This window comes from Salvelinus alpinus, chromosome 26 (assembly GCF_045679555.1).
Source record: "Salvelinus alpinus chromosome 26, SLU_Salpinus.1, whole genome shotgun sequence".
Taxonomy (NCBI): domain Eukaryota; kingdom Metazoa; phylum Chordata; class Actinopteri; order Salmoniformes; family Salmonidae; genus Salvelinus; species Salvelinus alpinus.
This window is the reverse complement of record NC_092111.1, coordinates 45,570,395-45,596,872: the sequence shown is the minus strand read 5'-3', so window position 1 is coordinate 45,596,872 and position 26,478 is coordinate 45,570,395. Positions and strand designations below refer to the sequence as shown.

The 26,478-nt window shown below is 48.8% G+C and overlaps 1 protein-coding gene and 1 long non-coding RNA gene across 2 annotated transcripts in view; one reads left to right on the top strand and one right to left on the bottom strand.

The window, feature by feature from the left end:
* Window positions 1-372: 372 nt before the first annotated feature.
* LOC139554375 (uncharacterized) lies at window positions 373-1,134 on the bottom strand. The gene is made up of 2 exons (XR_011670822.1): window positions 979-1,134; window positions 373-848 (listed from the first exon to the last, which is right to left on the bottom strand). It is a non-coding gene; the product is annotated as an uncharacterized lncRNA (long non-coding RNA).
* Window positions 1,135-5,748: 4,614 nt separating this feature from the next.
* The window catches only part of LOC139555351 (protein CBFA2T1-like), a 249,960-nt gene continuing 229,230 nt past the window's right edge, over window positions 5,749-26,478 (top strand). The window contains exon 1 of the mRNA XM_071369068.1: window positions 5,749-6,554. Within this exon, the coding sequence (XP_071225169.1) occupies window positions 6,527-6,554 (28 nt within the window). The 5' untranslated portion in view covers window positions 5,749-6,526. The remainder of the gene's footprint in view (window positions 6,555-26,478) is intronic.

Genomic DNA, 26,478 nt, shown 5'->3' with positions numbered 1-26,478 from the left:
CGGTTAGACTACAATTAGAGTGTGGAAACGGTCATGTCGCACAGCGCCATATTTTCCTAACGGAAACCCTGAGGGTTTCATTATTCATTTTTCTTGGAATAGAAACACCATAATATTAATCAAACTAATAAAGCTAAATTTAAAATCAATCCCATATCCCATATACTATGTTCTTTACAAAAAAAAAAGGTTTTAAATTATCTAGTACAGCCAATATTACAAAAAGTAAAATGCTTCTCAAAGATGCCTTCTGGTGGTCAAACTAGCACTAACTAGCTTTAATGGCAACAGCGTCTGACAATTAAATAACGTGCCATAGAATTCCCGCAAGGTATGATGCAACTTTTACAGGAAGAACTACTGTAGTGTTGGTCAATTAATCTAATTTATTTATTCAGTGATAAGATCATTGACAAATATTGGCCAATAATGCACTTCAACATACTCAAACAAAGACATCAGAATAGGTCATTCTTGACCTATAAAAAATAAAATAAAAAATAAAACAGATCAATGAAGAATAGAAACACAACAGTTGAACAGGGAGAAATGTGTACAAAAAAAAACTATAACAAGAACTGCTTGCCTGTCTGTCTTTGAGAGAGAAATGAAATAAATGAGAGAGGGACTGAGAGAGAGGGATGAATAGAGAGGAGCGAGCAGGGCTAGACTGGAGCCAGAGAGGCACACTACCGCAAGCCAACACGGCTCCGCGATGGCGCTAGTAGAGCATCTGCTGACCCAACCCGCATGGCACGATTTCTGAGAGAATGGGAGACGCAAATCACAAACAATGGCGGCGTGCAGATTACCACCCCAATCCTTTTAACTCTGATCATCCTTAGCTCCTATATGTCAACAAACATGGGAATAGAAAGAGAGATTGCTATTGCTATTGTTATTGTTATTACCCGCTGGGTAAAAAGGCAGACCACAACAGACAAAGTTGATGTGTTCATCAGATGTTTGTGTACTTACATGTTGGAGTTTTTCCACTCAAACTCCTTCAGGTCTTCGAGGAAGCGTGCGACATGTGGGTTAATTGGCAATGGCTTCCTCTGAATGACCTTTGCGGTCTTGCGGCTCACTCCTGCTTTCGCTTTGCATTTGGTTCCTTCAAGGTTTATTCGAACCAGGAACCTAAACAACCCAACATAGAATTGATGAAATCAGTTGAGGCATTGAAAAAAGTAAGAATAAGAAATATCAATACAATGTAACTAACAGATGCTAAATGTAAGTGTTGGATCAATGAATGTTCAATGATTTACATCTGTATCAGCTCCAAGGTTGCAGAGGCCGACTGTTATTCTATGTTAAAAACATACAACGTGCTGAAGAGCACAGAGAGGGCAGCAGCAAAGTTGGACTCACTGTCCAAAACACAGATCACTCTCCCCTTGATCAACACCATCCATATTGAGGAACCAAATATAATATTTCCTGAAATACACAAAAGTAAGGGTGTTAGTGTATACTTACTAGATATCTCGAGATAGGTACCACAATACTATCTTTTTCTATATATTTATATTTATGACATCAAATAATTGTATTACCAAGCATGATCAGCCTTGGTGTGTTTGGCAAAGGAATTTGCCCATTGACATCGTCCCGAGTTGCATTGACCTGAAATCACAAAACAAAAATATTCTAATCATGTAATAGTACAGTACACCATTAATCATTTATAAGTATAAAAACACTATTCCTTCCATCTGAGGAACAGAGACGTGTTCTTCTCTTTGAAGTGGCTCATCAACAAAAGAATGGCAGCAGTGGCTGTTAGATCGTCGTTGCCTCTGATGTAACCATCAATTTCATTCAGCAGGCTTCATTCAGCAGGCATAACTTGGTGAAAAGGAAGTTCCTGGAGGTCACTGAAGCTTGGAGGAGGATGTGGTGTTGGTGTTGATAAGTGTATGTCAGCTTCATCAAATGAAATGGTTTTTTTTGTCACATGCAAGGAACACAACAGGTGTAGACGTTACAGTGAAATGCTTACTTTACAAGCCTTTAACCAACAATGCTTTAAGGGCTCTCCAGAGGGTAGTGAGGTCTGCACAACGCATCACATGGGGGCAAACTACCTGCCCTCCAGGACACCTACAGCACCCGATGTCACAGGAAGGACAAAAAAGATCAAGGACAACAACCACCCGAGCCACTGCCTGTTCACCCCGCTATCATCCAGAAGGCGAGGTCAGTACAGGTGCATCAAAGCTGGGACCGAGAGACTGAAAAAACAGCTTCTATCTCAATGCCATCAGACTGTAAAACAGCCATCACTAACACAGAGAGGCTGCTGCCTATATACAGAGGTGAAATCATTGGCCACTTTAATAAATGGAACACTAGTCACTTTAATAATGTCACTTTAGGAGATATTATTGTGGGTGTAGCGAAATGCTTGTGTTTCTAGCTCCAACAGTGCAGTAGTATCTAACTAAATGCTTGTGTTCCTAGCTCCAACAGTGCAGTAGTATCTAACTAAATGCTTGTGTTTCTAGCTCCAACAGTGCAGTAGTATCTAACTAAATGCTTGAGTTCCTAGCTCCAACAGTGCAGTAGAATCTAACTAAATGCTTGTGTTCCTAGCTCCAACAGTGCAGTAGTATCTAACTAAATGCTTGTGTTCCTAGCTCCAACAGTGCAGTAGTATCTAACTAAATGCTTGTGTTCCTAGCTCCAACAGTGCAGTAGTATCTAACTAAATGCTTGTGTTCCTAGCTCCAACAGTGCCATAATACCTAACTAAATGCTTGTGTTCCTAGCTCCAACAGTGCAGTAGTATCTAACAAGTAATACCGAACAATCTAAAGTAAAGGAATGGTGAATTAAGAATACATGAATATTTGGACGAGTGATGTCAGAGCGGCATAGACAAAGATACAGTAGAATATAATATATACATATGAGATGAGTAATGCAACAAACAGTATGTAAACATTATTAAACACGTGTATGTGACAAATACAATTTGATTTGATTAATTGTTACGGTATTTTTCTGTACATTCTACAGTGTTTTACTGTTGAAATACCAGAAAAGTCTTAGTGTACAATTTCCATACACCACGGCACACCAGTTTGAAGTCGAGAGGGGTTCCTTTGCCATGATGCTATCAAATACGAACGGAGGCGTAGACGCCACCCACATCGCCGTAAAATAACCCAAAACCAGTTCAACTATGTGACCAGAAAAGGTTTCCACTCTTAATGTGCAGGTGGTTATGTGATGCACAAAACACACTGCTGAATGTGGCGGCCAGGCGGCGAGGTGGCCAGGTGAAACGCACGACTCGTTCATTCTGCAGAACAGCTATGCTTGCCTGTACACCTACAGTAGGGAGCTGTTGAGGATGGATGGCTTAGTGGTGAGTGTTACCTATATAATGCTGGTCAGATGGATGACAGACACAGGGGCTTTTGGGTCGTATTTATTACTGGAAGACGGACACAACGTATTAATTTCTTCACACATTAAAAACATACCTGGAAGCACAAGAGTCACTGCAACATGACAGGATCTGGACTTGTAATGAGGCCCCAGGCCCCCGGTGTCCAGTCTGGGTAAATCAGGCCCCCGGTGTCCAGTCTGGGTAAATGAGGCCCCAGGCCCCCGGTGTCCGGTCTGGGTAAATGAGGCCCCCGGTGTCCGGTCTGGATAAATGAGGCCCCAGGCTCCCGGTGTCCGGTCTGGGTAAATGAGGCCCGCGGTGTCCGGTCTGGATAAATGAGGCCCCAGGCCCCCGGTGTCCGGTCTGGGTAAATGAGGCCCGCGGTGTCCGGTCTGGGTAAATGAGGCCCCAGGCCCCCGGTGTCCGGTCTGGGTAAATGAGGCCCGCGGTGTCCGGTCTGGGTAAATGAGGCCCCAGGCCCCCGGTGTCCGGTCTGGATAAATGAGGCCCCAGGCCCCCGGTGTCCGGTCTGGGTAAATGAGGCCCCAAGCCCCCGGTGTCCAGTCTGCATATCGGCCCATATCTACTGGTTTTAATCATGTCCATGATCTTACCTCATTTGCACCTAATGTTCTACTGTATGTTTTGTTTATTCCATGTGTGACTCTGTGTTGTTTTTGTCACACTGCTTTGCTTTATCTTGGCCAGCTCGCAGTTGTAAATGAGAACTTGTTCTCAACTGGCCTACCTGGTTAAATAAAGGTGAAATAGATAAAATATAAATGAGACCAATGGAGGGAGTAGTGGTGGGGGATGTCACAACAACTTTGGTGGGCTTCAGAACAACAACAAAAACTGTATATAAAAAAATACAATGATACCACCACCCAAAAGAGCACGTGGGAGTGGGAGGGCAAAGAGCCAGGTGCACAGGTCGACCCAGTGATTTATACATACAGTAGATGACTGACAGGGGGCGCCGTGTTGAAGATATCTGGTCTCCATCTTGGTTCTGCCCAAACCACTGGGACTGACAGGGGGCGCTGTGTTGAAGATATCTGGTCTCCATCTTGGTTCTCCCCAACCACTGGGACTGACAGGGGGCGCCGTGTTGAAGATATCTGGTCTCCATCTTGGTTCTCCCCAACCACTGGGACTGACAGGGGGCGCTGTGTTGAAGATATCTGGTCTCCATCTTGGTTCTCCCCAACCACTGGGACTGACAGGGGGCGCCGTGTTGAAGATATCTGGTCTCCATCTTGGTTCTGCCCAACCACTGGGACTGACAGGGGGCGCTGTGTTGAAGATATCTGGTCTCCATCTTGGTTCTCCCCAACCACTGGGACTGACAGGGGGCGCCGTGTTGAAGATATCTGGTCTCCATCTTGGTTCTGCCCAACCACTGGGACTGACAGGGGGCGCCGTGTTGAAGATACCTGGTCTCCATCTTGGTTCTCCCCAACCACTGGGACTGACAGGGGGCGCCGTGTTGAAGATACCTGGTCTCCATCTTGGTTCTCCCCAACCACTGGGACTGACAGGGGGCGCCGTGTTGAAGATATCTGGTCTCCATCTTGGTTCTCCCCAACCACTGGGACTGACAGGGGGCGCCGTGTTGAAGATATCTGGTCTCCATCTTGGTTCTCCCCAACCACTGGGACTGACAGGGGGCGCCGTGTTGAAGATACCTGGTCTCCATCTTGGTTCTCCCCAACCACTGGGACTGACAGGGGGCGCCGTGTTGAAGATACCTGGTCTCCATCTTGGTTCTCCCCAACCACTGGGACTGACAGGGGGCGCCGTGTTGAAGATACCTGGTCTCCATCTTGGTTCTCCCCAACCACTGGGACTGACAGGGGGCGCCGTGTTGAAGATATCTGGTCTCCATCTTGGTTCTCCCCAACCACTGGGACTGACAGGGGGCGCCGTGTTGAAGATACCTGGTCTCCATCTTGGTTCTCCCCAAACGTTGTAAAAAATATTTTGGAAGATATATAAATGCACTTTTTTATGTCTACATTCGCATTATTCTATTACCGACAGCTTAATGCATACTTTATAAACAATTTTATGAGTTAAACTTTAAAAAATGACTACAACAACAGCAAAAATGAAATACATGTCATTTTCTACTTGAAGCATTTTTTTTTATACTGTGGAATTCCATTCATTCCGGTGGAGGACTGCTCCTAATGGGGAGTACCAATATGGCCGACCGTGGCTTCAAGTCAAAGCCTACACTGGCCAATACATAAACCGCATTCCAGGGTTTACACATCATTGGGCAGACCACTATCTGTGCGCGTGCCTACTTGACTCGCACTCTTGCGAAGAACAGTCAGAGACAGACGGAACACAGCCACTCCCCAGCTAGAGGCAGAGCTCAGTAGTCCTTCTAAACGAGAGGGCAATAAAACAACCCGGACAACTGCGTCTTGTCTATAACACAACTCACTAGTCTATCGTTGTTATACACTTCTACTTGACCTCTACAACCTGTTTCAGGACAGACGCCTCAGCCTGTTGGAGCTGCTACCTCAGCCTGTCACCCGCGCCTCCTCCCACCGCAGGGAGCCCGCCCACACCTCCTGGCCTCCCTCCACCTGGGTCCTGGAGCTCCGCCGACCGACCGACCGACCGACCGAACCCAGCTGCAGGCGAAGGAAGCACCACTATCCTATTCCTCGTTCGAACGGCAACCGATACACAACCGGCAGGCACGCGAGACGTATGAAAAGGCAAATCGGAACGGGCGGTCATCCATCTCTAATCTATCTATAAAGGAAATTAGCAACATTTCTAGAAGACAAAAAGGCTTTCAATTACAGAAAGCAGAACAGTAGCGGTGGTTTATTTTTTGGAGCCTCGCATCATCTCGGTGTTTTCTCTGGCTGCGCTCAACTCGAACCCCCGTTACGTGTCGTTCCATCCAGAATTCTGCCCACTGAATGAAGGATCTTTGCCACCCTGCGGTTTTGCTGGTGTGTTCTGAAGTTCTGACGGACCGTTCTGACTTTGGAGCCGTAATCTAATAGACTGGACCGAGAAACACTCGTTCTAACACATCGAGTGGGCTGGAGTCAGAGACTGACTGGAAATTATTATTTGCCCTCAACACCGTAACGCATGGTGGGAATTTCTGCCTCTTTTCAGTGTAAGTGCCATTTTTATTCATTCACTCTCTTCTTAGCTTGTCTTTTATTACGCTGTGTGTATTTGGTTGTGGAGAGAAGTCACTAAAGGCTGGATCATCTGGTGAGACCTGATGCAACAAGGATGCTTGCTAAATTAGGCAATGTCTCTTTATGAAAATACTTAGTAAAAATATTTTATTAATATGAGTAATATATTATTTGAAAATAATCTATGATCTAGCCTATGGAATTGCCGGTTTATATTCACGCGCAACCGGGTAGGCTATTATTGGAACGAAAGGCGCGTAAAATAGGCTACGGGAATATATTATGAAACAGAAATATAATAATCTAACATTGATTTAATCTACAGGTTTATTATATTCTAGTTTTCATCTGACACGTTTATTAGATCTAGAGACAGAATCATAGAATATCATCCTAAAACCTTGAAATGAAATTATTGACCATGTCTCGTGGTTCTTTCGGCGCGTAACGGTTTCAAACACATATAATTTGGTTATTTGACACCAGGCAGCATTTTGTCGTTTAATCTTAGCGTCTATTTGAATGGAAATGTTATCTGCTGTTCAATGGTCCTATTCGTTCAGCCGTAGTCAAATAGCCTAGAATATATATATCAGTGTAGCCTTTATAGATGTAATGTAGATAAGTAATAGCTAAATAGCGTTTCATATTTGTCTACTGGAGATAGCCTTGTTTCTTAACTGTTTTACTTCAATTAACTTTGTTCAGTTACAATTTTAATTCATTCAAATACAGTACCAGTCAAAAGTTTGGATACACCTACTCATTCAAGGGTTTTTCTTTTATTTTTACTATTTTCTAGATTGTAGAATAATAGTGAAGACATCAAAACTATGAAATAACACATATGGAATCATGTAGTAACTAAAAAAGTCTTAAACAAATCAAAATATATTTTATATTTAAGTTTCTTCTAAGTAGATAGCCTCTCTCTCTGTGTTTCTCTCTGTTTTCTCTCTGTGTTTCTCTCTCTCTCTCTCATTCTCTCTCGCTCTCAAAGCCATCACCTACAGATGAACTTGATGGGGTCTAGGCTGCTGCCTTGATGACAGCTTTGCACACTCTTGGCATTCTCTCAACCAGCTTCATGAGGTAGTCACCTGGCATGCATTTAAATTTAAAGGTGTGCCTATGTGAATTAGGCTGCTGGGTGGATGGGGTCTAGGCTGCTGGGGTGATGGAGTCTCTCCTGCTGGGGTGATGGGGTCTAGGCTGCTGGGGTGATGGAGTCTAGTCTGCTGGGTGGATGGGGTCTAGTTTGCTGGGGTGATGGAGTCTAGTCTGCTGGGGTGATGGAGTCTAGTTTGCTGGGGTGATGGAGTCTCTCCTGCTGGGGTGATGGAGTCTAGTCTGCTGGGGTGATGGAGTCTAGTCTGCTGGGGTGATGGAGTCTAGTCTGCTGGGTGGATGGGGTCTAGGCTGCTGGGGTGATGGAGTCTAGTCTGCTGGGGTGATGGAGTCTAGTCTGCTGGGGTGATGGAGTCTAGTCTGCTGGGGTGATGGAGTCTAGTTTGCTGGGGTGATGGAGTCTCTCCTGCTGGGGTGATGGAGTCTAGTCTGCTGGGGTGATGGAGTCTAGTCTGCTGGGGTGATGGAGTCTAGTCTGCCATGGTGATGGGGTCTAGACTGCTGTGGTGATGGGGTCTAGCATGCTGCTATGGTGATGGGGTCTAGGCTGCTGTGGTGATGGAGTCTAGGCTGCTGGGGTGATGGGGTCTAGTTTGCTGGGGTGATGGGGTCTAGTTTGCTGGGGTGATGGGGTCTAGTTTGCTGGGGTGATGGGGTCTAGGCTGCTGGGGTGATGGAGTCTAGGCTGCTGTGGTGATGGGGTCTAGGCTGCTGGGGTGATGGGGTCTAGTCTGCTGGGGTGATGGGGTCTAGTCTGCTGGGGTGATGGGGTCGAGGCTGCTGGGGTGATGGGGTCTAGTCTGCTGGGGTGATGGGGTCAAGGCTGCTGGGGTGATGGAGTCTAGGCTGCTGTGGTGATGGGGTCTAGGCTGCTGGGGTGATGGGGTCTAGTCTGCTGGGGTGATGGGGTCAAGGCTGCTGGGGTGATGGAGTCTAGTCTGCTGGGGTGATGGGGTCTAGTGTGCTGGGGTGATGGGGTCTAGTCTGCTGGGGTGATGGGGTCTAGTCTGCTGGGGTGATGGGGTCTAGCATGCTGCTGTGGTGATGGGGTCTAGCATGCTGCTGGGGTGATGGGGTCTAGCATGCTGCTGGGGTGATGGGGTCTAGCATGCTGCTGTGGTGATGGGGTCTAGGCTGTTGTGGTGATGGGATCTAGCCTGCTGGGGTGATGGGGTCTATGCTGCTGGGGTGATGGGGTCTAGTCTGCCATGGTGATGAGGTCTAGGCTGCTGGGGTGATGGGGTCTAGTCTGCTGGGGTGATGGGGTCTAGTCTGCTGGGGTGATGGGGTCTAGCCTGCTGGGGTGATGGGGTCTATGCTGCTGGGGTGATGGGGTCTAGCCTGCTGGGGTGATGGGGTCTAGCCTGCTGGGGTGATGGGGTCTAGCCTGCTGGGGTGATGGGGTCTAGTCTGCTGGGGTGATGGGGTCTAGCCTGCTGGGGTGATGGGGTCTATGCTGCTGGGGTGATGGGGTCTAGTCTGCCATGGTGATGAGGTCTAGTCTGCTGGGGTGATGAGGACTAGTCTGCCATGGTGATGAGGTCTAGGCTGCTGGGGTGATGGGGTCTAGGCTGCTGGGGTGATGGGGTCTAGGCTGCTGGGGTGATGGGGTCTAGGCTGCTGGGGTGATGGGGTCTAGTTTGCTGGGGTGATGGGGTCTAGTGTGCTGGGGTGATGGGGTCTAGTCTGCTGGGGTGATGGGGTCTAGACTGCTGGGGTGATGGGGTCTAGTCTGCTGGGGTGATGGGGTCTAGTCTGCTGGGGTGATGGGGTCTAGTCTGCTGGGGTGATGGGGTCAAGGCTGCTGGGGTGATGGGGTCTAGTCTGCTGGGGTGATGGGGTCTAGGCTGCTGGGGTGATGGGGTCTAGTGTGCTGGGGTGATGGGGTCTAGTCTGCTGGGGTGATGGGGTCTAGTCTGCTGGGGTGATGGGGTCTAGCATGCTGCTGTGGTGATGGGGTCTAGCATGCTGCTGGGGTGATGGGGTCTAGCATGCTGCTGTGGTGATGGGGTCTAGCATGCTGCTGTGGTGATGGGGTCTAGGCTGTTGTGGTGATGGGATCTAGCCTGCTGGGGTGATGGGGTCTAGTCTGCTGGGGTGATGGGGTCTAGTCTGCTGGGGTGATGGGGTCTAGGCTGCTGGGGTGATGGGGTCTAGGCTGCTGGGGTGATGGGGTCTAGGCTGCTGGGGTGATGGGGTCTAGACTGCTGGGGTGATGGGGTCTAGTCTGCTGGGGTGATGGGGTCTAGTCTGCTGGGGTGATGGGGTCTAGTCTGCTGGGGTGATGGGGTCAAGGCTGCTGGGGTGATGGGGTCTAGTCTGCTGGGGTGATGGGGTCTAGGCTGCTGGGGTGATGGGGTCTAGTGTGCTGGGGTGATGGGGTCTAGTCTGCTGGGGTGATGGGGTCTAGTCTGCTGGGGTGATGGGGTCTAGCATGCTGCTGTGGTGATGGGGTCTAGCATGCTGCTGGGGTGATGGGGTCTAGCATGCTGCTGTGGTGATGGGGTCTAGCATGCTGCTGTGGTGATGGGGTCTAGGCTGTTGTGGTGATGGGGTCTAGTCTGCTGGGGTGATGGGGTCTAGTCTGCTGGGGTGATGGGGTCTAGTGTGCTGGGGTGATGGGGTCTAGTCTGCTGGGGTGATGGGGTCTAGACTGCTGGGGTGATGGGGTCTAGTCTGCTGGGGTGATGGGGTCTAGTCTGCTGGGGTGATGGGGTCTAGTGTGCTGGGGTGATGGGGTCTAGTATGCTGGGGTGACGGGGTCTAGGCTGCTGGGGTGATGGGGTCTAGGCTGCTGGGGTGATGGGGTCTAGTCTGCTGGGGTGATGGGGTCTAGGCTGCTGGGGTGATGGGGTCTAGTCTGCTGGGGTGATGGGGTCAAGGCTGCTGGGGTGATGAGGTCTAGGCTGCTGGGTGATGGGGTCTCTCCTGCTGGGGTCTAGTCTGCTGTGGTGATGGGGTCTAGGCTGCTGGGGTGATGGGGTCTCTCCTGCTGGGATGATGGGGTCTCTCCTGCTGGGGTCTAGTCTGCTGGGGTGATTAGGACTAGGCTCCATAGGTGATTGGGTCTAGGGTGATGGGGTCTAGTCTGCTGTGGTGATGAGGACTAGGCTAAGCAAGAGAGAGGGAGAGCGAGAGCGCGAGAGAGAGAGAAACACACAGAGATACCCATAGCTGCTCATTATCAAAATCCAGAAAAGATCTGTTAAATTCTACAACCACCTAAAAGGAAGCGATTCCCAAACCTTCCATAACAAAGCCATCACCTACAGAGAGATGAACCTGGAGAAGAGTCCCCTAAGCACACTGGTCCTGGGGCTCTGTTCACAAACACAACCAGACCCCACAGAGCCCCAGGACAACAGCACAATTAGACCCAACCAAATCATGAGACCAAAAAATTATAATTTCTTGACAAATTGGAAAGACTTACCAAAAAAACTGAGCAAACTAGAATGCTATTTGGCCCTTATTAGAGAGTACACAGTGGCAGAATACCTGACCTCTGTGACTGACCCAAACTTAAGGAAATCTTTGACTATGTACAGACTCAGTGAGCATAGCCTTGCTATTGAGAAAGGCTGCCGTAGGAAGACCTGGCTCTCAAGAGAAGACAGGCTATGTGCTCACTGCTCACAAAATGAGGTTGAAACTGAGCAACACTTCCTAACCTCCTGCCAAATGTATGACCATATTAGAGACACAGATTTCCCTCAGATTACACAGACCCACAAAGAATTTGAATACAAACCCGATTTTGAACTCCCATATCGACTGGGTGAAATACCACAGTGTGACATCACAGCAGCAAGATTTGTGACATTTTGCCACAAGAAAAGGGCAACCAGTGAAGAACAAACACCATTGTAAATTCAAGCCATATTTATGCATTTTTATTTTCCCTTTTGTACTTTAACAATTACACTCACAACAAGTTCTGTGAGTGTAATGTTTACTGTTAATTTTTATTGTTTATTTCACTTTTGTCCATTATCTACTTCATTTGCTTTGGCAATGTTAACATATGTTTCCCCTGTCAATAAAGCCCCTTGAATTAAATTGAATTGAACCACGGGGTGTTTTTACGACACAAATGACAACTGTCTATATATCTATAATGACAACTGTCTATATATCTATAATGACAACTGTCTATATATCTATAATGACAACTGTCTATATATCTATAATGACAACTGTCTATATATCTACAATGACAACTGTCTATATATCTATAATGACAACTGTCTATATATCTATAATGACAACTGTCTATATATCTATAATGACAACTGTCTATATATCTATAATGACAACTGTCTATATATCTATAATGACAACTGTCTATATATCTATAATGACAACTGTCTATATATCTATAATGACAACTGTCTATATATCTACAATGACAACTGTCTATATATCTATAATGACAACTGTCTATATATCTATAATGACAACTGTCTATATATCTATAATGACAACTGTCTATATATCTATAATGACAACTGTCTATATATCTATAATGACAACTGTCTATATATCTATAATGACAACTGTCTATATATCTATAATGACAACTGTCTATATATCTATAATGACAGCTGTCTATATATCTATAATGACAACTGTCTATATATCTATAATGACAACTGTCTATATATCTATAATGACAACTGTGTATATATCTATAATGACAACTGTCTATATATCTATAATGACAACTGTCTATATATCTATAATGACAACTGTGTATATATCTATAATGGCAACTGTCTATATATATAATGACAACTGTGTATATATCTATAATGACAACTGTCTATATATCTATAATGACAACTGTCTATATATCTATAATGACAACTGTCTATATATCTATAATGACAACTGTCTATATATCTATAATGACAACTGTCTATATATCTATAATGACAACTGTCTATATATCTATAATGACAACTGTCTATACAACTGTCTATATATCATAAAGCAGGGCTTTATGACACCCAGCAGGGCTTTATGGCACCCAGCAGGGCTTTATGGCACCCAGCAGGGCTTTATGACACCCAGCAGGTCTTTATGGCACCCAGCAGGTCTTTATGGAACCCAGCAGGTCTTTATGACACCCAGCAGGTCTTTATGACACCCAGCAGGTCTTTATGACACCCAGCAGGTCTTTATGGCACCCAGCAGGTCTTTATGACACCCAGCAGGTCTTTATGACACCCAGCAGGTCTTTATGACACCCAGCAGGTCTTTATGGCACCCAGCAGGTCTTTATGGCACCCAGCAGGTCTTTATGACACCCAGCAGGTCTTTATGGCACCCAGCAGGTCTTTATGACACCCAGCAGGTCTTTATGACACCCAGCAGGTCTTTATGGCACCCAGCAGGTCTTTATGGCACCCAGCAGGTCTTTATGACACCCAGCAGGTCTTTATGGCACCCAGCAGGTCTTTATGACACCCAGCAGGTCTTTATGACACCCAGCAGGTCTTTATGACACTCAGCAGGTCTTTATGGCACCCAGCAGGTCTTTATGGCACCCAGCAGGGCTTTATGACACCCAGCAGGGCTTTATGACACCCAGCAGGTCTTTATGACACCCAGCACGTCTTTATGGCACCCAGCAGGGCTTTATGACACCCAGCAGGTCTTTATGACACCCAGCAGGTCTTTATGACACCCAGCAGGTCTTTATGGCACCCAGCAGGGCTTTATGGCACCCAGCAGGTCTTTATGACACCCAGCAGGTCTTTATGACACCCAGCAGGGCTTTATGGCACCCAGCAGGTCTTTATGGCACCCAGCAGGTCTTTATGGCACCCATCAGGTCTTTATGGCACCCAGCAGGTCTTTATGACACCCAGCAGGTCTTTATGGCACCCAGCAGGTCTTTATGACACCCAGCAGGTCTTTATGGCACCCAGCAGGTCTTTATGACACCCAGCAGGTCTTTATAACACCCAGCAGGGCTTTATGACACCCAGCAGGTCTTTATGACACCCAGCAGGTCTTTATGGCACCCAGCAGGTCTTTATGGCACCCAGCAGGTCTTTATGGCACCCAGCAGGTCTTTATGACACCCAGCAGGTCTTTATGGCACCCAGCAGGTCTTTATGACACCCAGCAGGTCTTTATGGCACCCAGCAGGTCTTTATGACACCCAGCAGGGCTTTATGACACCCAGCAGGGCTTTATGACACCCAGCAGGGCTTTATGACACCCAGCAGGTCTTTATGACACCCAGCAGGTCTTTATGACACCCAGCAGGGCTTTATGACACCCAGCAGGTCTTTATGACACCCAGCAGGGCTTTATGACACCCAGCAGGGCTTTATGACACCCAGCAGGGCTTTATGACACCCAGCAGGTCTTTATGACACCCAGCAGGTCTTTATGGCACCCAGCAGGTCTTTATGGCACCCAGCAGGTCTTTATGGCACCCAGCAGGTCTTTATGACACCCAGCAGGTCTTTATGACACCCAGCAGGTCTTTATGGCACCCAGCAGGTCTTTATGGCACCCAGCAGGGCTTTATGGCACCCAGCAGGTATTTATGGCACCCAGCAGGTCTTTATGGCACCCAGCAGGTCTTTATGACACCCAGCAGGTCTTTATGGCACCCAGCAGGTCTTTATGGCACCCAGCAGGTCTTTATGACACCCAGCAGGTCTTTATGACACCCAGCAGGTCTTTATGGCACCCAGCAGGTCTTTATGGCACCCAGCAGGTCTTTTTGACACCCAGCAGGTCTTTATGGCACCCAGCAGGGCTTTATGACACCCAGCAGGTCTTTATGGCACCCAGCTGGTCTTTATGACACCCAGCAGGTCTTTATGGCACCCAGCAGGTCTTTATGGCACCCAGCAGGTCTTTATGGAACCCAGCAGGTCTTTATGACACCCAGCAGGTCTTTATGACACCCAGCAGGTCTTTATGACACCCAGCAGGTCTTTATGACACCCAGCAGGTCTTTATGGCACCCAGCAGGTCTTTATGACACCCAACAGGTCTTTACGACACCCAGCAGGTCTTTACGACACCCAGCAGGTCTTTACGGCACCCAGCAGGTCTTTATGGCACCCAGCAGGTCTTTATGACACCCAGCAGGTCTTTATGGCACCCAGCAGGTCTTTATGACACCCAGCAGGTCTTTATGACACCCAGCAGGTCTTTATGGCACCCAGCAGGTCTTTATGGCACCCAGCAGGTCTTTATGACACCCAGCAGGTCTTTATGGCACCCAGCAGGTCTTTATGACACCCAGCAGGTCTTTATGACACCCAGCAGGTCTTTATGACACTCAGCAGGTCTTTATGGCAACCAGCAGGTCTTTATGGCACCCAGCAGGGCTTTATGACACCCAGCAGGGCTTTATGACACCCAGCAGGTCTTTATGACACCCAGCACGTCTTTATGGCACCCAGCAGGGCTTTATGACACCCAGCAGGTCTTTATGACACCCAGCAGTTCTTTATGACACCCAGCAGGTCTTTATGGCACCCAGCAGGGCTTTATGGCACCCAACAGGTCTTTATGACACCCAGCAGGGCTTTATGGCACCCAGCAGGTCTTTATGGCACCCAGCAGGTCTTTATGGCACCCATCAGGTCTTTATGGCACCCAGCAGGTCTTTATGACACCCAGCAGGTCTTTATGGCACCCAGCAGGTCTTTATGACACCCAGCAGGTCTTTATGGCACCCAGCAGGTCTTTATGACACCCAGCAGGTCTTTATAACACCCAGCAGGGCTTTATGACACCCAGCAGGTCTTTATGACACCCAGCACGTCTTTATGGCACCCAGCAGGGCTTTATGACACCCAGCAGGTCTTTATGACACCCAGCAGGTCTTTATGACACCCAGCAGGTCTTTATGGCACCCAGCAGGGCTTTATGGCACCCAGCAGGTCTTTATGACACCCAGCAGGGCTTTATGGCACCCAGCAGGTCTTTATGGCACCCAGCAGGTCTTTATGGCACCCATCAGGTCTTTATGGCACCCAGCAGGTCTTTATGACACCCAGCAGGTCTTTATGGCACCCAGCAGGTCTTTATGACACCCAGCAGGTCTTTATGGCACCCAGCAGGTCTTTATGGCACCCAGCAGGTCTTTATAACACCCAGCAGGGCTTTATGACACCCAGCAGGTCTTTATGACACCCAGCAGGTCTTTATGGCACCCAGCAGGTCTTTATGGCACCCAGCAGGTCTTTATGGCACCCAGCAGGTCTTTATGACACCCAGCAGGTCTTTATGGCACCCAGCAGGTCTTTATGACACCCAGCAGGTCTTTATGGCACCCAGCAGGTCTTTATGACACCCAGCAGGGCTTTATGACACCCAGCAGGGCTTTATGACACCCAGCAGGGCTTTATGACACCCAGCAGGTCTTTATGACACCCAGCAGGTCTTTATGACACCCAGCAGGGCTTTATGACACCCAGCAGGTCTTTATGACACCCAGCAGGGCTTTATGACACCCAGCAGGGCTTTATGACACCCAGCAGGGCTTTATGACACCCAGCAGGTCTTTATGACACCCAGCAGGTCTTTATGGCACCCAGCAGGTCTTTATGGCACCCAGCAGGTCTTTATGGCACCCAGCAGGTCTTTATGACACCCAGCAGGTCTTTATGACACCCAGCAGGTCTTTATGGCACCCAGCAGGTCTTTATGGCACCCAGCAGGGCTTTATGGCACCCAGCAGGTATTTATGGCACCCAGCAGGTCTTTATGGCACCCAGCAGGTCTTTATGACACCCAGCAGGTCTTTATGGCACCCAGCAGGTCTTTATGGCACCCAGCAGGTCTTTATGACACCCAGCAGGTCTTTATGACACCCAGCAGGTCTTTATGGCACCCAGCAGGTCTTTATGGCACCCAGCAGGTCTGTTTGACACCCAGCAGGTCTTTATGGCACCCAGCAGGGCTTTATGACACCCAGCAGGTCTTTATGGCACCCAGCAGGTCTTTATGGCACCCAGCAGGGCTTTATGACACCCAGCAGGTCTTTATGGCACCCAGCAGGTCTTTATGGCACCCAGCAGGTCTTTATGGAACCCAGCAGGTCTTTATGACACCCAGCAGGTCTTTATGACACCCAGCAGGTCTTTATGACACCCAGCAGGTCTTTATGGCACCCAGCAGGTCTTTATGACACCCAACAGGTCTTTATGACACCCAGCAGGTCTTTACGACACCCAGCAGGTCTTTACGGCACCCAGCAGGTCTTTATGGCACCCAGCAGGTCTTTATGACACCCAGCAGGTCTTTATGGCACCCAGCAGGTCTTTATGACACCCAGCAGGTCTTTATGACACCCAGCAGGTCTTTATGACACTCAGCAGGTCTTTATGGCACCCAGCAGGTCTTTATGGCACCCAGCAGGGCTTTATGACACCCAGCAGGGCTTTATGACACCCAGCAGGTCTTTATGACACCCAGCACGTCTTTATGGCACCCAGCAGGGCTTTATGACACCCAGCAGGTCTTTATGACACCCAGCAGGTCTTTATGACACCCAGCAGGTCTTTATGGCACCCAGCAGGGCTTTATGGCACCCAACAGGTCTTTATGACACCCAGCAGGGCTTTATGGCACCCAGCAGGTCTTTATGGCACCCAGCAGGTCTTTATGGCACCCATCAGGTCTTTATGGCACCCAGCAGGTCTTTATGACACCCAGCAGGTCTTTATGGCACCCAGCAGGTCTTTATGACACCCAGCAGGTCTTTATGGCACCCAGCAGGTCTTTATGACACCCAGCAGGTCTTTATAACACCCAGCAGGGCTTTATGACACCCAGCAGGTCTTTATGACACCCAGCAGGTCTTTATGGCACCCAGCAGGTCTTTATGGCACCCAGCAGGTCTTTATGGCACCTAGCAGGTCTTTATGACACCCAGCAGGTCTTTATGGCACCCAGCAGGTCTTTATGACACCCAGCAGGTCTTTATGGCACCCAGCAGGTCTTTATGACACCCAGCAGGGCTTTATGACACCCAGCAGGGCTTTATGACACCCAGCAGGGCTTTATGACACCCAGCAGGTCTTTATGACACCCAGCAGGTCTTTATGACACCCAGCAGGGCTTTATGACACCCAGCAGGTCTTTATGACACCCAGCAGGGCTTTATGACACCCAGCAGGGCTTTATGACACCCAGCAGGGCTTTATGACACCCAGCAGGTCTTTATGACACCCAGCAGGTCTTTATGGCACCCAGCAGGTCTTTATGGCACCCAGCAGGTCTTTATGACACCCAGCAGGTCTTTATGACACCCAGCAGGTCTTTATGGCACCCAGCAGGTCTTTATGGCACCCAGCAGGGCTTTATGGCACCCAGCAGGTATTTATGGCACCCAGCAGGTCTTTATGACACCCAGCAGGGCTTTATGACACCCAGCAGGGCTTTATGGCACCCAGCAGGTCTTTATGGCACCCAGCAGGTCTTTATGGCACCCAGCAGGTCTTTCTGGCACCCAGCAGGTCTTTATGGCACCCAGCAGGTCTTTATGACACCCAGCAGGTCTTTATGGCACCCAGCAGGTCTTTATGGCACCCAGCAGGTCTTTATGACACCCAGCAGGTCTTTATGACACCCAGCAGGTCTTTATGGCACCCAGCAGGTCTTTATGGCACCCAGCAGGTCTTTTTGACACCCAGCAGGTCTTTATGGCACCCAGCAGGGCTTTATGACACCCAGTAGGTCTTTATGGCACCCAGCAGGTCTTTATGGCACCCAGCAGGGCTTTATGACACCCAGCAGGTATTTATGACACCCAGCAGGTCTTTATGGCACCCAGCAGGGCTTTATGACACCCAGCAGGTCTTTATGACACCCAGCAGGTCTTTAAGTGGTCACTCACTCTGCTGTGTGTGTGTGTGTGTGTGTGTGTGTGTGTGTGTGTGTGTGTGTGTGTGTGTGTGTGTGTGTGTGTGTGTGTGTGTGTGTGTGTGTGTGTGTGTAGCACTCTATAGGGTGCCGACCCAGACGGCCTTACGTCTTTGAGAATCCTGGCCTCTAGATCAATATAGGCATTGATGGATACAAATGTTTCTCGAATAGGAATTTAACTCGCTGGTTATTGAATTCCATCACCCGTGAATGAGAGACTGCATGGGCGAAAATGACAAGGAGGTGGAGGAGGGGGAAGAGGAGGAGAGGAGAGGAGAAACGGGGGAGGAGAAAGAGGGAGGAGGAAGAGGGAGGAAGAGAGTAGAGGAGGAAGAGGGAGGAGGGAGGAGGTGGGAGGAGGAGAGGAGAGTAGAGAAGGGGGAGGAGGAGGAGGAGGGAGGGAGAGAGAAGTGGGAGTTCCAATGTTGTACTGAGTTGGAATTGACTGGTTCTATTATAGGGCTGGTTACTGGGTCTGATATAAGGCTGGTCACTGGGTCTGATATAGGGCTGGTCACTGGGTCTGATATAGGGCTGGTCACTGGGTCTGATATAGGGCTGGTCACTGGGTCTGATATAGGGCTGGTCACTGGGTCTGATATAGGGCTGGTCACTGGGTCTGATATAGGGCTGGTCACTGGGTCTGATGTAGGGCTGGTTACTGGGTCTGATGTAGGGCTGGTTACTGGGTCTGATGTAGGGCTGGTTACTGGGTCTGATATAGGGTTGGTTACTGGGTCTGATATAGGGTTGGTTACTGGGTCTGATATAGGGCTGGTTACTGGGTCTGATATAGGGCTGGTTACTGGGTCTGATATAGGGCTGGTTACTGGGTCTGATGTAGGGCTGGTTACTGGGTCTAATATAGGGCTGGTTACTGGGTCTGATGTAGGGCTGGTTACTGGGTCTGATATAGGGTTGGTTACTGGGTCTGATATAGGGTTGGTTACTGGGTCTGATATAGGGCTGGTTACTGGGTCTGATATAGGGCTGGTTACTGGGTCTGATATAGGGCTGGTTACTGGGTCTGATGTAGGGCTGGTTACTGGGTCTAATATAGGGCTGGTTACTGGGTCTGATGTAGGGCTGGTTACTGGGTCTGATATAGGGTTGGTTACTGGGTCTGATGTAGGGCTGGTTACTGTGTATAATATAGGGCAGGGTTACTGGGTCTGATATAGGGCTGGTTACTGGGTATAATTTAGGGCTGGGTTACTGGGTCTCATGTAGGGCTGGGTTACTGGGTCTGATATAGGGCTGAGTTACTGGGTCTGATATAGGGCTGGTTACTGGGTCTGATATAGGGCTGGTTACTGGGTATAATATAGGGCTGGTTACTGGGTCTGATATAGGGCTGAGTTACTGGGTCTGATATAGGGCTGGTTACTGGGTCTGATATAGGGCTGGTTACTGGGTCTGATATAGGGCTGGGTTACTGGGTCTGATATAAGGCTGGGTTACTGTGTCTGGTATAGTGCTGGTTACTGGGTATAATATAGGGCTGGGTTACTGGGTCTGATATAGGGCTGGTTACTGGGTCTGATATAGGGCTGGGTTACTGGGTCTGATATAGGGCTGAGTTACTGGGTCTGATATAGGGCTGGTTACTGGGTCTGATATAGGGCTGGTTACTGGGTCTGATATAGGGCTGGGTTACTGGGTCTGATATAGGGCTGGGTTACTGGGTCTAACATAGGGCTGGTTACTGGGTATAATATAGGGCTGGGTTACTGGGTCTGATATAGGGCTGGGTTACTCGGTCTGATATAGGGCTGGGTTACTGGGGCTGATACAGGGCTGAGTTACTGGGTCTGATATAGGGCTGGGTTACTGGGTCTGATATAGGGCTGTGTTACTGGGTCTGATATAGGGCTCGTTACTGGGTATAATATAGGGCTGGGTTACTGGGTCTGACATAGGGCTGGGTTACTGGGTCTGATATAGGGCTGGTTACTGGGTCTGATATAGGGCTGGGTTACTGGGTCTGATATAGGGCTGGGTTACTGGGTCTGATATAGGGCTTGGTTACTGGGTCTGATATAGGGCTGGGTTACTGGGTCTGATATAGGGCTGGGTTACTGGGTCTGATATAGGGCTGGGTTACTGGGTCTGATATAGGGCTGGGTTACGGCTGGGTGATATGGTCTAATTTACTGGGTATAATATAGGGCTGGGTTACTGGGTCTAATATAGGGCTGGTTACTGGGTATAATATAGGGCTGGTTACTGGGTATAATGTAGGGCTGGGTTACTGGGTATTAGATAGGGCTGGTTTACTGGGTATAATATAGGGCTGGTTTACTGGGTATAATATAGGGCTGGGTTACTGGGTCTGATATATGGCTGGGTTACTGGGTGTTATATAGGGCTGGGTTACTGGGTCTAAAATAGGGCTGGGTTACTGGGTCTGATATAGGGCTGGGTTACTGGGTCTGATATAGGGCTGGTTACTGGGTCTGATATAGGGCTGGTAACTGGGTCTGATATAGGGCTGGTTACTGGGTATAATTTTGGGCTGGTTACTGGGTCTGATATAGGGCTGGGTTACTCGGTCTGATATAGGGCTGGGTTACTGGGGCTGATACAGGGCTGAGTTACTGGGTCTGATATAGGGCTGGGTTACTGGGTCTGATACAGGGCTGAGTTACTGGGTCTGATATAGGGCTGGGTTACTGGGTCTGATACAGGGCTGAGTTACTGGGTCTGATATAGGGCTGGTTACTGGGTCTGATGTAGGGCTGGTTACTGGGTCTGATGTAGGGCTGGTTACTGGGTCTGATATAGGGTTGGTTACTGGGTCTGATATAGGGTTGGTTACTGGGTCTGATATAGGGCTGGTTACTGGGTCTGATATAGGGCTGGTTACTGGGTCTGATATAGGGCTGGTTACTGGGTCTGATGTAGGGCTGGTTACTGGGTCTAATATAGGGCTGGTTACTGGGTCTGATGTAGGGCTGGTTACTGGGTCTGATATAGGGTTGGTTACTGGGTCTGATGTAGGGCTGGTTACTGTGTATAATATAGGGCAGGGTTACTGGGTCTGATATAGGGCTGGTTACTGGGTATAATTTAGGGCTGGGTTACTGGGTCTCATGTAGGGCTGGGTTACTGGGTCTGATATAGGGCTGAGTTACTGGGTCTGATATAGGGCTGGTTACTGGGTCTGATATAGGGCTGGTTACTGGGTATAATATAGGGCTGGTTACTGGGTCTGATATAGGGCTGAGTTACTGGGTCTGATATAGGGCTGGTTACTGGGTCTGATATAGGGCTGGTTACTGGGTATAATATAGGGCTGGTTACTGGGTCTGATATAGGGCTGAGTTACTGGGTCTGATATAGGGCTGGTTACTGGGTCTGATATAGGGCTGGTTACTGGGTCTGATATAGGGCTGGGTTACTGGGTCTGATATAAGGCTGGGTTACTGTGTCTGGTATAGTGCTGGTTACTGGGTATAATATAGGGCTGGGTTACTGGGTCTGATATAGGGCTGGTTACTGGGTCTGATATAGGGCTGGGTTACTGGGTCTGATATAGGGCTGAGTTACTGGGTCTGATATAGGGCTGGTTACTGGGTCTGATATAGGGCTGGTTACTGGGTCTGATATAGGGCTGGGTTACTGGGTCTGATATAGGGCTGGGTTACTGGGTCTAACATAGGGCTGGTTACTGGGTATAATATAGGGCTGGGTTACTGGGTCTGATATAGGGCTGGGTTACTCGGTCTGATATAGGGCTGGGTTACTGGGGCTGATACAGGGCTGAGTTACTGGGTCTGATATAGGGCTGGGTTACTGGGTCTGATATAGGGCTGTGTTACTGGGTCTGATATAGGGCTCGTTACTGGGTATAATATAGGGCTGGGTTACTGGGTCTGACATAGGGCTGGGTTACTGGGTCTGATATAGGGCTGGTTACTGGGTCTGATATAGGGCTGGGTTACTGGGTCTGATATAGGGCTGGGTTACTGGGTCTGATATAGGGCTTGGTTACTGGGTCTGATATAGGGCTGGGTTACTGGGTCTGATATAGGGCTGGGTTACCGGGTCTGATATAGGGCTGGGTTACTGGGTCTGATATAGGGCTGGGTTACGGCTGGGTGATATGGTCTAATTTACTGGGTATAATATAGGGCTGGGTTACTGGGTCTAATATAGGGCTGGTTACTGGGTATAATATAGGGCTGGTTACTGGGTATAATGTAGGGCTGGGTTACTGGGTATTAGATAGGGCTGGTTTACTGGGTATAATATAGGGCTGGTTTACTGGGTATAATATAGGGCTGGGTTACTGGGTCTGATATATGGCTGGGTTACTGGGTGTTATATAGGGCTGGGTTACTGGGTCTAAAATAGGGCTGGGTTACTGGGTCTGATATAGGGCTGGGTTACTGGGTCTGATATAGGGCTGGTTACTGGGTCTGATATAGGGCTGGTAACTGGGTCTGATATAGGGCTGGTTACTGGGTATAATTTTGGGCTGGTTACTGGGTCTGATATAGGGCTGGTTACTGGGTCTGATATAGGGCCTGGTTACTGGGTCTGATATAAGCTTGGGTTACGGCTGGGCGATGTGGTCTAATTTACTGGGTATAATATAGGGCTGGTTACTGTGTATAATATAGGGCAGGGTTACTGGGTCTGATATAGGGCTGGTTACTGGGTATAATTTAGGGCTGGGTTACTGGGTCTCATGTAGGGCTGGGTTACTGGGTCTGATATAGGGCTGAGTTACTGGGTCTGATATAGGGCTGGTTACTGGGTCTGATATAGGGCTGGTTACTGGGTATAATATAGGGCTGGTTACTGGGTCTGATATAGGGCTGAGTTACTGGGTCTGATATAGGGCTGGTTACTGGGTCTGATATACGGCTGGTTACTGGGTCTGGTATAGTGCTGGTTACTGGGTATAATATAGGGCTGGGTTACTGGGTCTGATATAGGGCTGGGTTACTGGGTCTGATATAGGGCTGGGTTACTGGGTCTAATATAGGGCTGGTTACTGGGTATAATATAGGGCTGGGTTACTGGGTCTGATATAGGGCTGGTTACTGGGTATAATATAGGGCTGGGTTACTGGGTCTGATATAGGGCTGGGTTACTCGGTCTGATATAGCGCTAGGTTACTGGGTCTGATATAGGGCTGGGTTACTGGGTCTGATATAGGGCTGTGTTACTGGGTCTGATATAGGGCTCGTTACTGGGTATAATATAGGGCTGGGTTACTGGGTCTGACATAGGGCTGGGTTACTGGGTCTGATATAGGGCTGGTTACTGGGTATAATATAGGGCTAGGTTACTGGGTCTGATATAGGGCTGGGTTACTGGGTCTGATATAGGGCTGGGTTACTGGGTCTGATATAGGGCTGGGTTACTGGGTCTGATATAGGGCTGGGTTACTGGGTCTGATATAGGGCTGGGTTACGGCTGGGTGATATGGTCTAATTTACTGGGTATAATATAGGGATGGTTACTGGGTATAATATTGGGCTGGTTACTGGGAATTATATAGGGCTGGGTTACGGCTGGGCGATATGGTCTTATTTACTGGGTCTAATATTGGGTTGGGTCACTGGGTATAATATAGGGCTGGTTACTGGGTATATTTTTGGCTGGGTTACTGGGTATAATATAGGGCTGGTTACTGGGTCTGATATAGGGCTGGGTTATGGCTTGGCGATATGGTCTAATTTACTGGGTCTAATATAGGGCTGAGTTACTGGGTCTGATATAGGGCTGGGTTATGGCTGGGCGATATAGTCTAATTTACTGGGTCTAATATAAGGCTGGGTCACTGGGTATAATATAGGGCAGGGTTACTGGGTCTGATATAGGGCTGGTTACTGGTTCTGATATAGGGCTGATTACTGTGAATGATATAGGGCTGGGTTACTGGGTATAATATAGGGCTTGTTACTGTGTATAATATAGGGCAGGGTTACTGGGTCTGATATAGTGCTGGGTTACTGGGTCTGATATAGGGCTGGTTACTGAGTAAAATATAGGGCTGGGTTACTGGGTCTGATATAGGGCTGGGTTACTGGGTCTGATATAGTGCTGGTTACTGGGTCTGATATAGGGCTGTGTTACTGGGTCTGATATAGGGCTGTGTTACTGGGTCTGATATAGGGCTGTGTTACTGGGTCTGATATAGGGCTGGTTACTGGGTATAATATAGGGCTGGGTTACTGGGTCTGACATAGGGCTGGGTTACTGGGTCTGATATAGGGCTGGGTTACTGGGTCTGATATAGGGCTGGTTACTGGGTATAATATAGGGCTGGGTTACTGGGTCTGATATAGGGCTGGGTTACTGGGTCTGATATAGGGCTGGGTTACTGGGTATAATATTGGGCTGGTTACTGGGTTTAATATAGGGCTGGGTTACTGGGTCTAATATAGGGCTAGGTTACTGGGTATAATATAGGGCTGGTTACTGGGTCTAATATAGGGCTGGTTACTGGGTATAATATTGGGCTGGTTACTGGGTCTGATATAGGGCTGGGTTACTGGGTATAATATAGGGCTTGTTACTGGGTATAATATTGGGCTGGTTACTGGGTCTAAGATAGGGCTGGTTACTGGGTCTAAGATAGGGCTGGTTACTGAGTCTAATATACGGCCGGGTACGGCTGGGCGATATGGCCTAATTTACAGGGTCTATAGGGCTGGGTTACGGCTGGGCGATATGGCCTAATTTACAGGGTCTATACGGCCGGGGACGGCTGGGCGATATGGCCTAATTTACAGGGTCTATACGGCCGGGTACGGCTGGGCGATATGGCCTAATTTACAGGGTCTATAGGGCTGGGTTACGGCTGGGCGATATGGCCTAATTTACAGGGTCTATACGGCCGGGGACGGCTGGGCGATATGGCCTAATTTACTGGGTCTATAGGGCTGGGTTACGGCTGAGCGATATGGCCTAATTTACTGGGTCTATAGGGCTGGGTTACGGCTGAGCGATATGGCCTAATTTACAGGGTCTATAGGGCTGGGTTACGGCTGGGCGATATGGCCTAATTTACTGGGTCTATAGGGCTGGGTTACGGCTGGGCGATATGGCCTAATTTACTGGGTCTATAGGGCTGGGTTACGGCTGGGCGATATGGCCTAATTTACTGGGTCTATAGGGCTGGGTTACGGCTGGGCGATATGGCCTAATTTACTGGGTCTATAGGGCTGGGTTACGGCTGGGCGATATGGCCTAATTTACTGGGTCTATAGGGCTGGGTTACGGCTGGGCGATATGGCCTAATTTACAGGGTCTATAGGGCTGGGTTACGGCTGGGCGATATGGCCTAATTTACTGGGTCTATAGGGCTGGGTTACGGCTGGGCGATATGGCCTAATTTACTGGGTCTATAGGGCTGGGTTACGGCTGGGCGATATGGCCTAATTTACTGGGTCTATAGGGCTGGGTTACGGCTGGGCGATATGGCCTAATTTACAGGGTCTATAGGGCTGGGTTACGGCTGGGCGATATGGCCTGGTAGAATTTACATTTACATTACATTTAAGTCATTTAGCAGACGCTCTTATCCAGAGCGACTTACAAATTGGTGCATTCACCTTATGATATCCAGTGGAACAACCACTTTACAATAGTGCATCTAACTCTTTTAAGGGGGAGGGGGGGGTTAGGAGGATTACTTTATCCTATCCTAGGTATTCCTTAAAGAGGTAGGGTTTCAGGTGTCTCCGGAAGGTGGTGATTGACTCCGCTGACCTGGCGTCGTGAGGGAGTTTGTTCCACCATTGGGGGGCCAGAGCAGCGAACAGTTTTGACTGGGCTGAGCGGGAACTGTACTTCCTCAGAGGTAGGGAGGCGAGCAGGCCAGAGGTGGATGAACGCAGTGCCCTT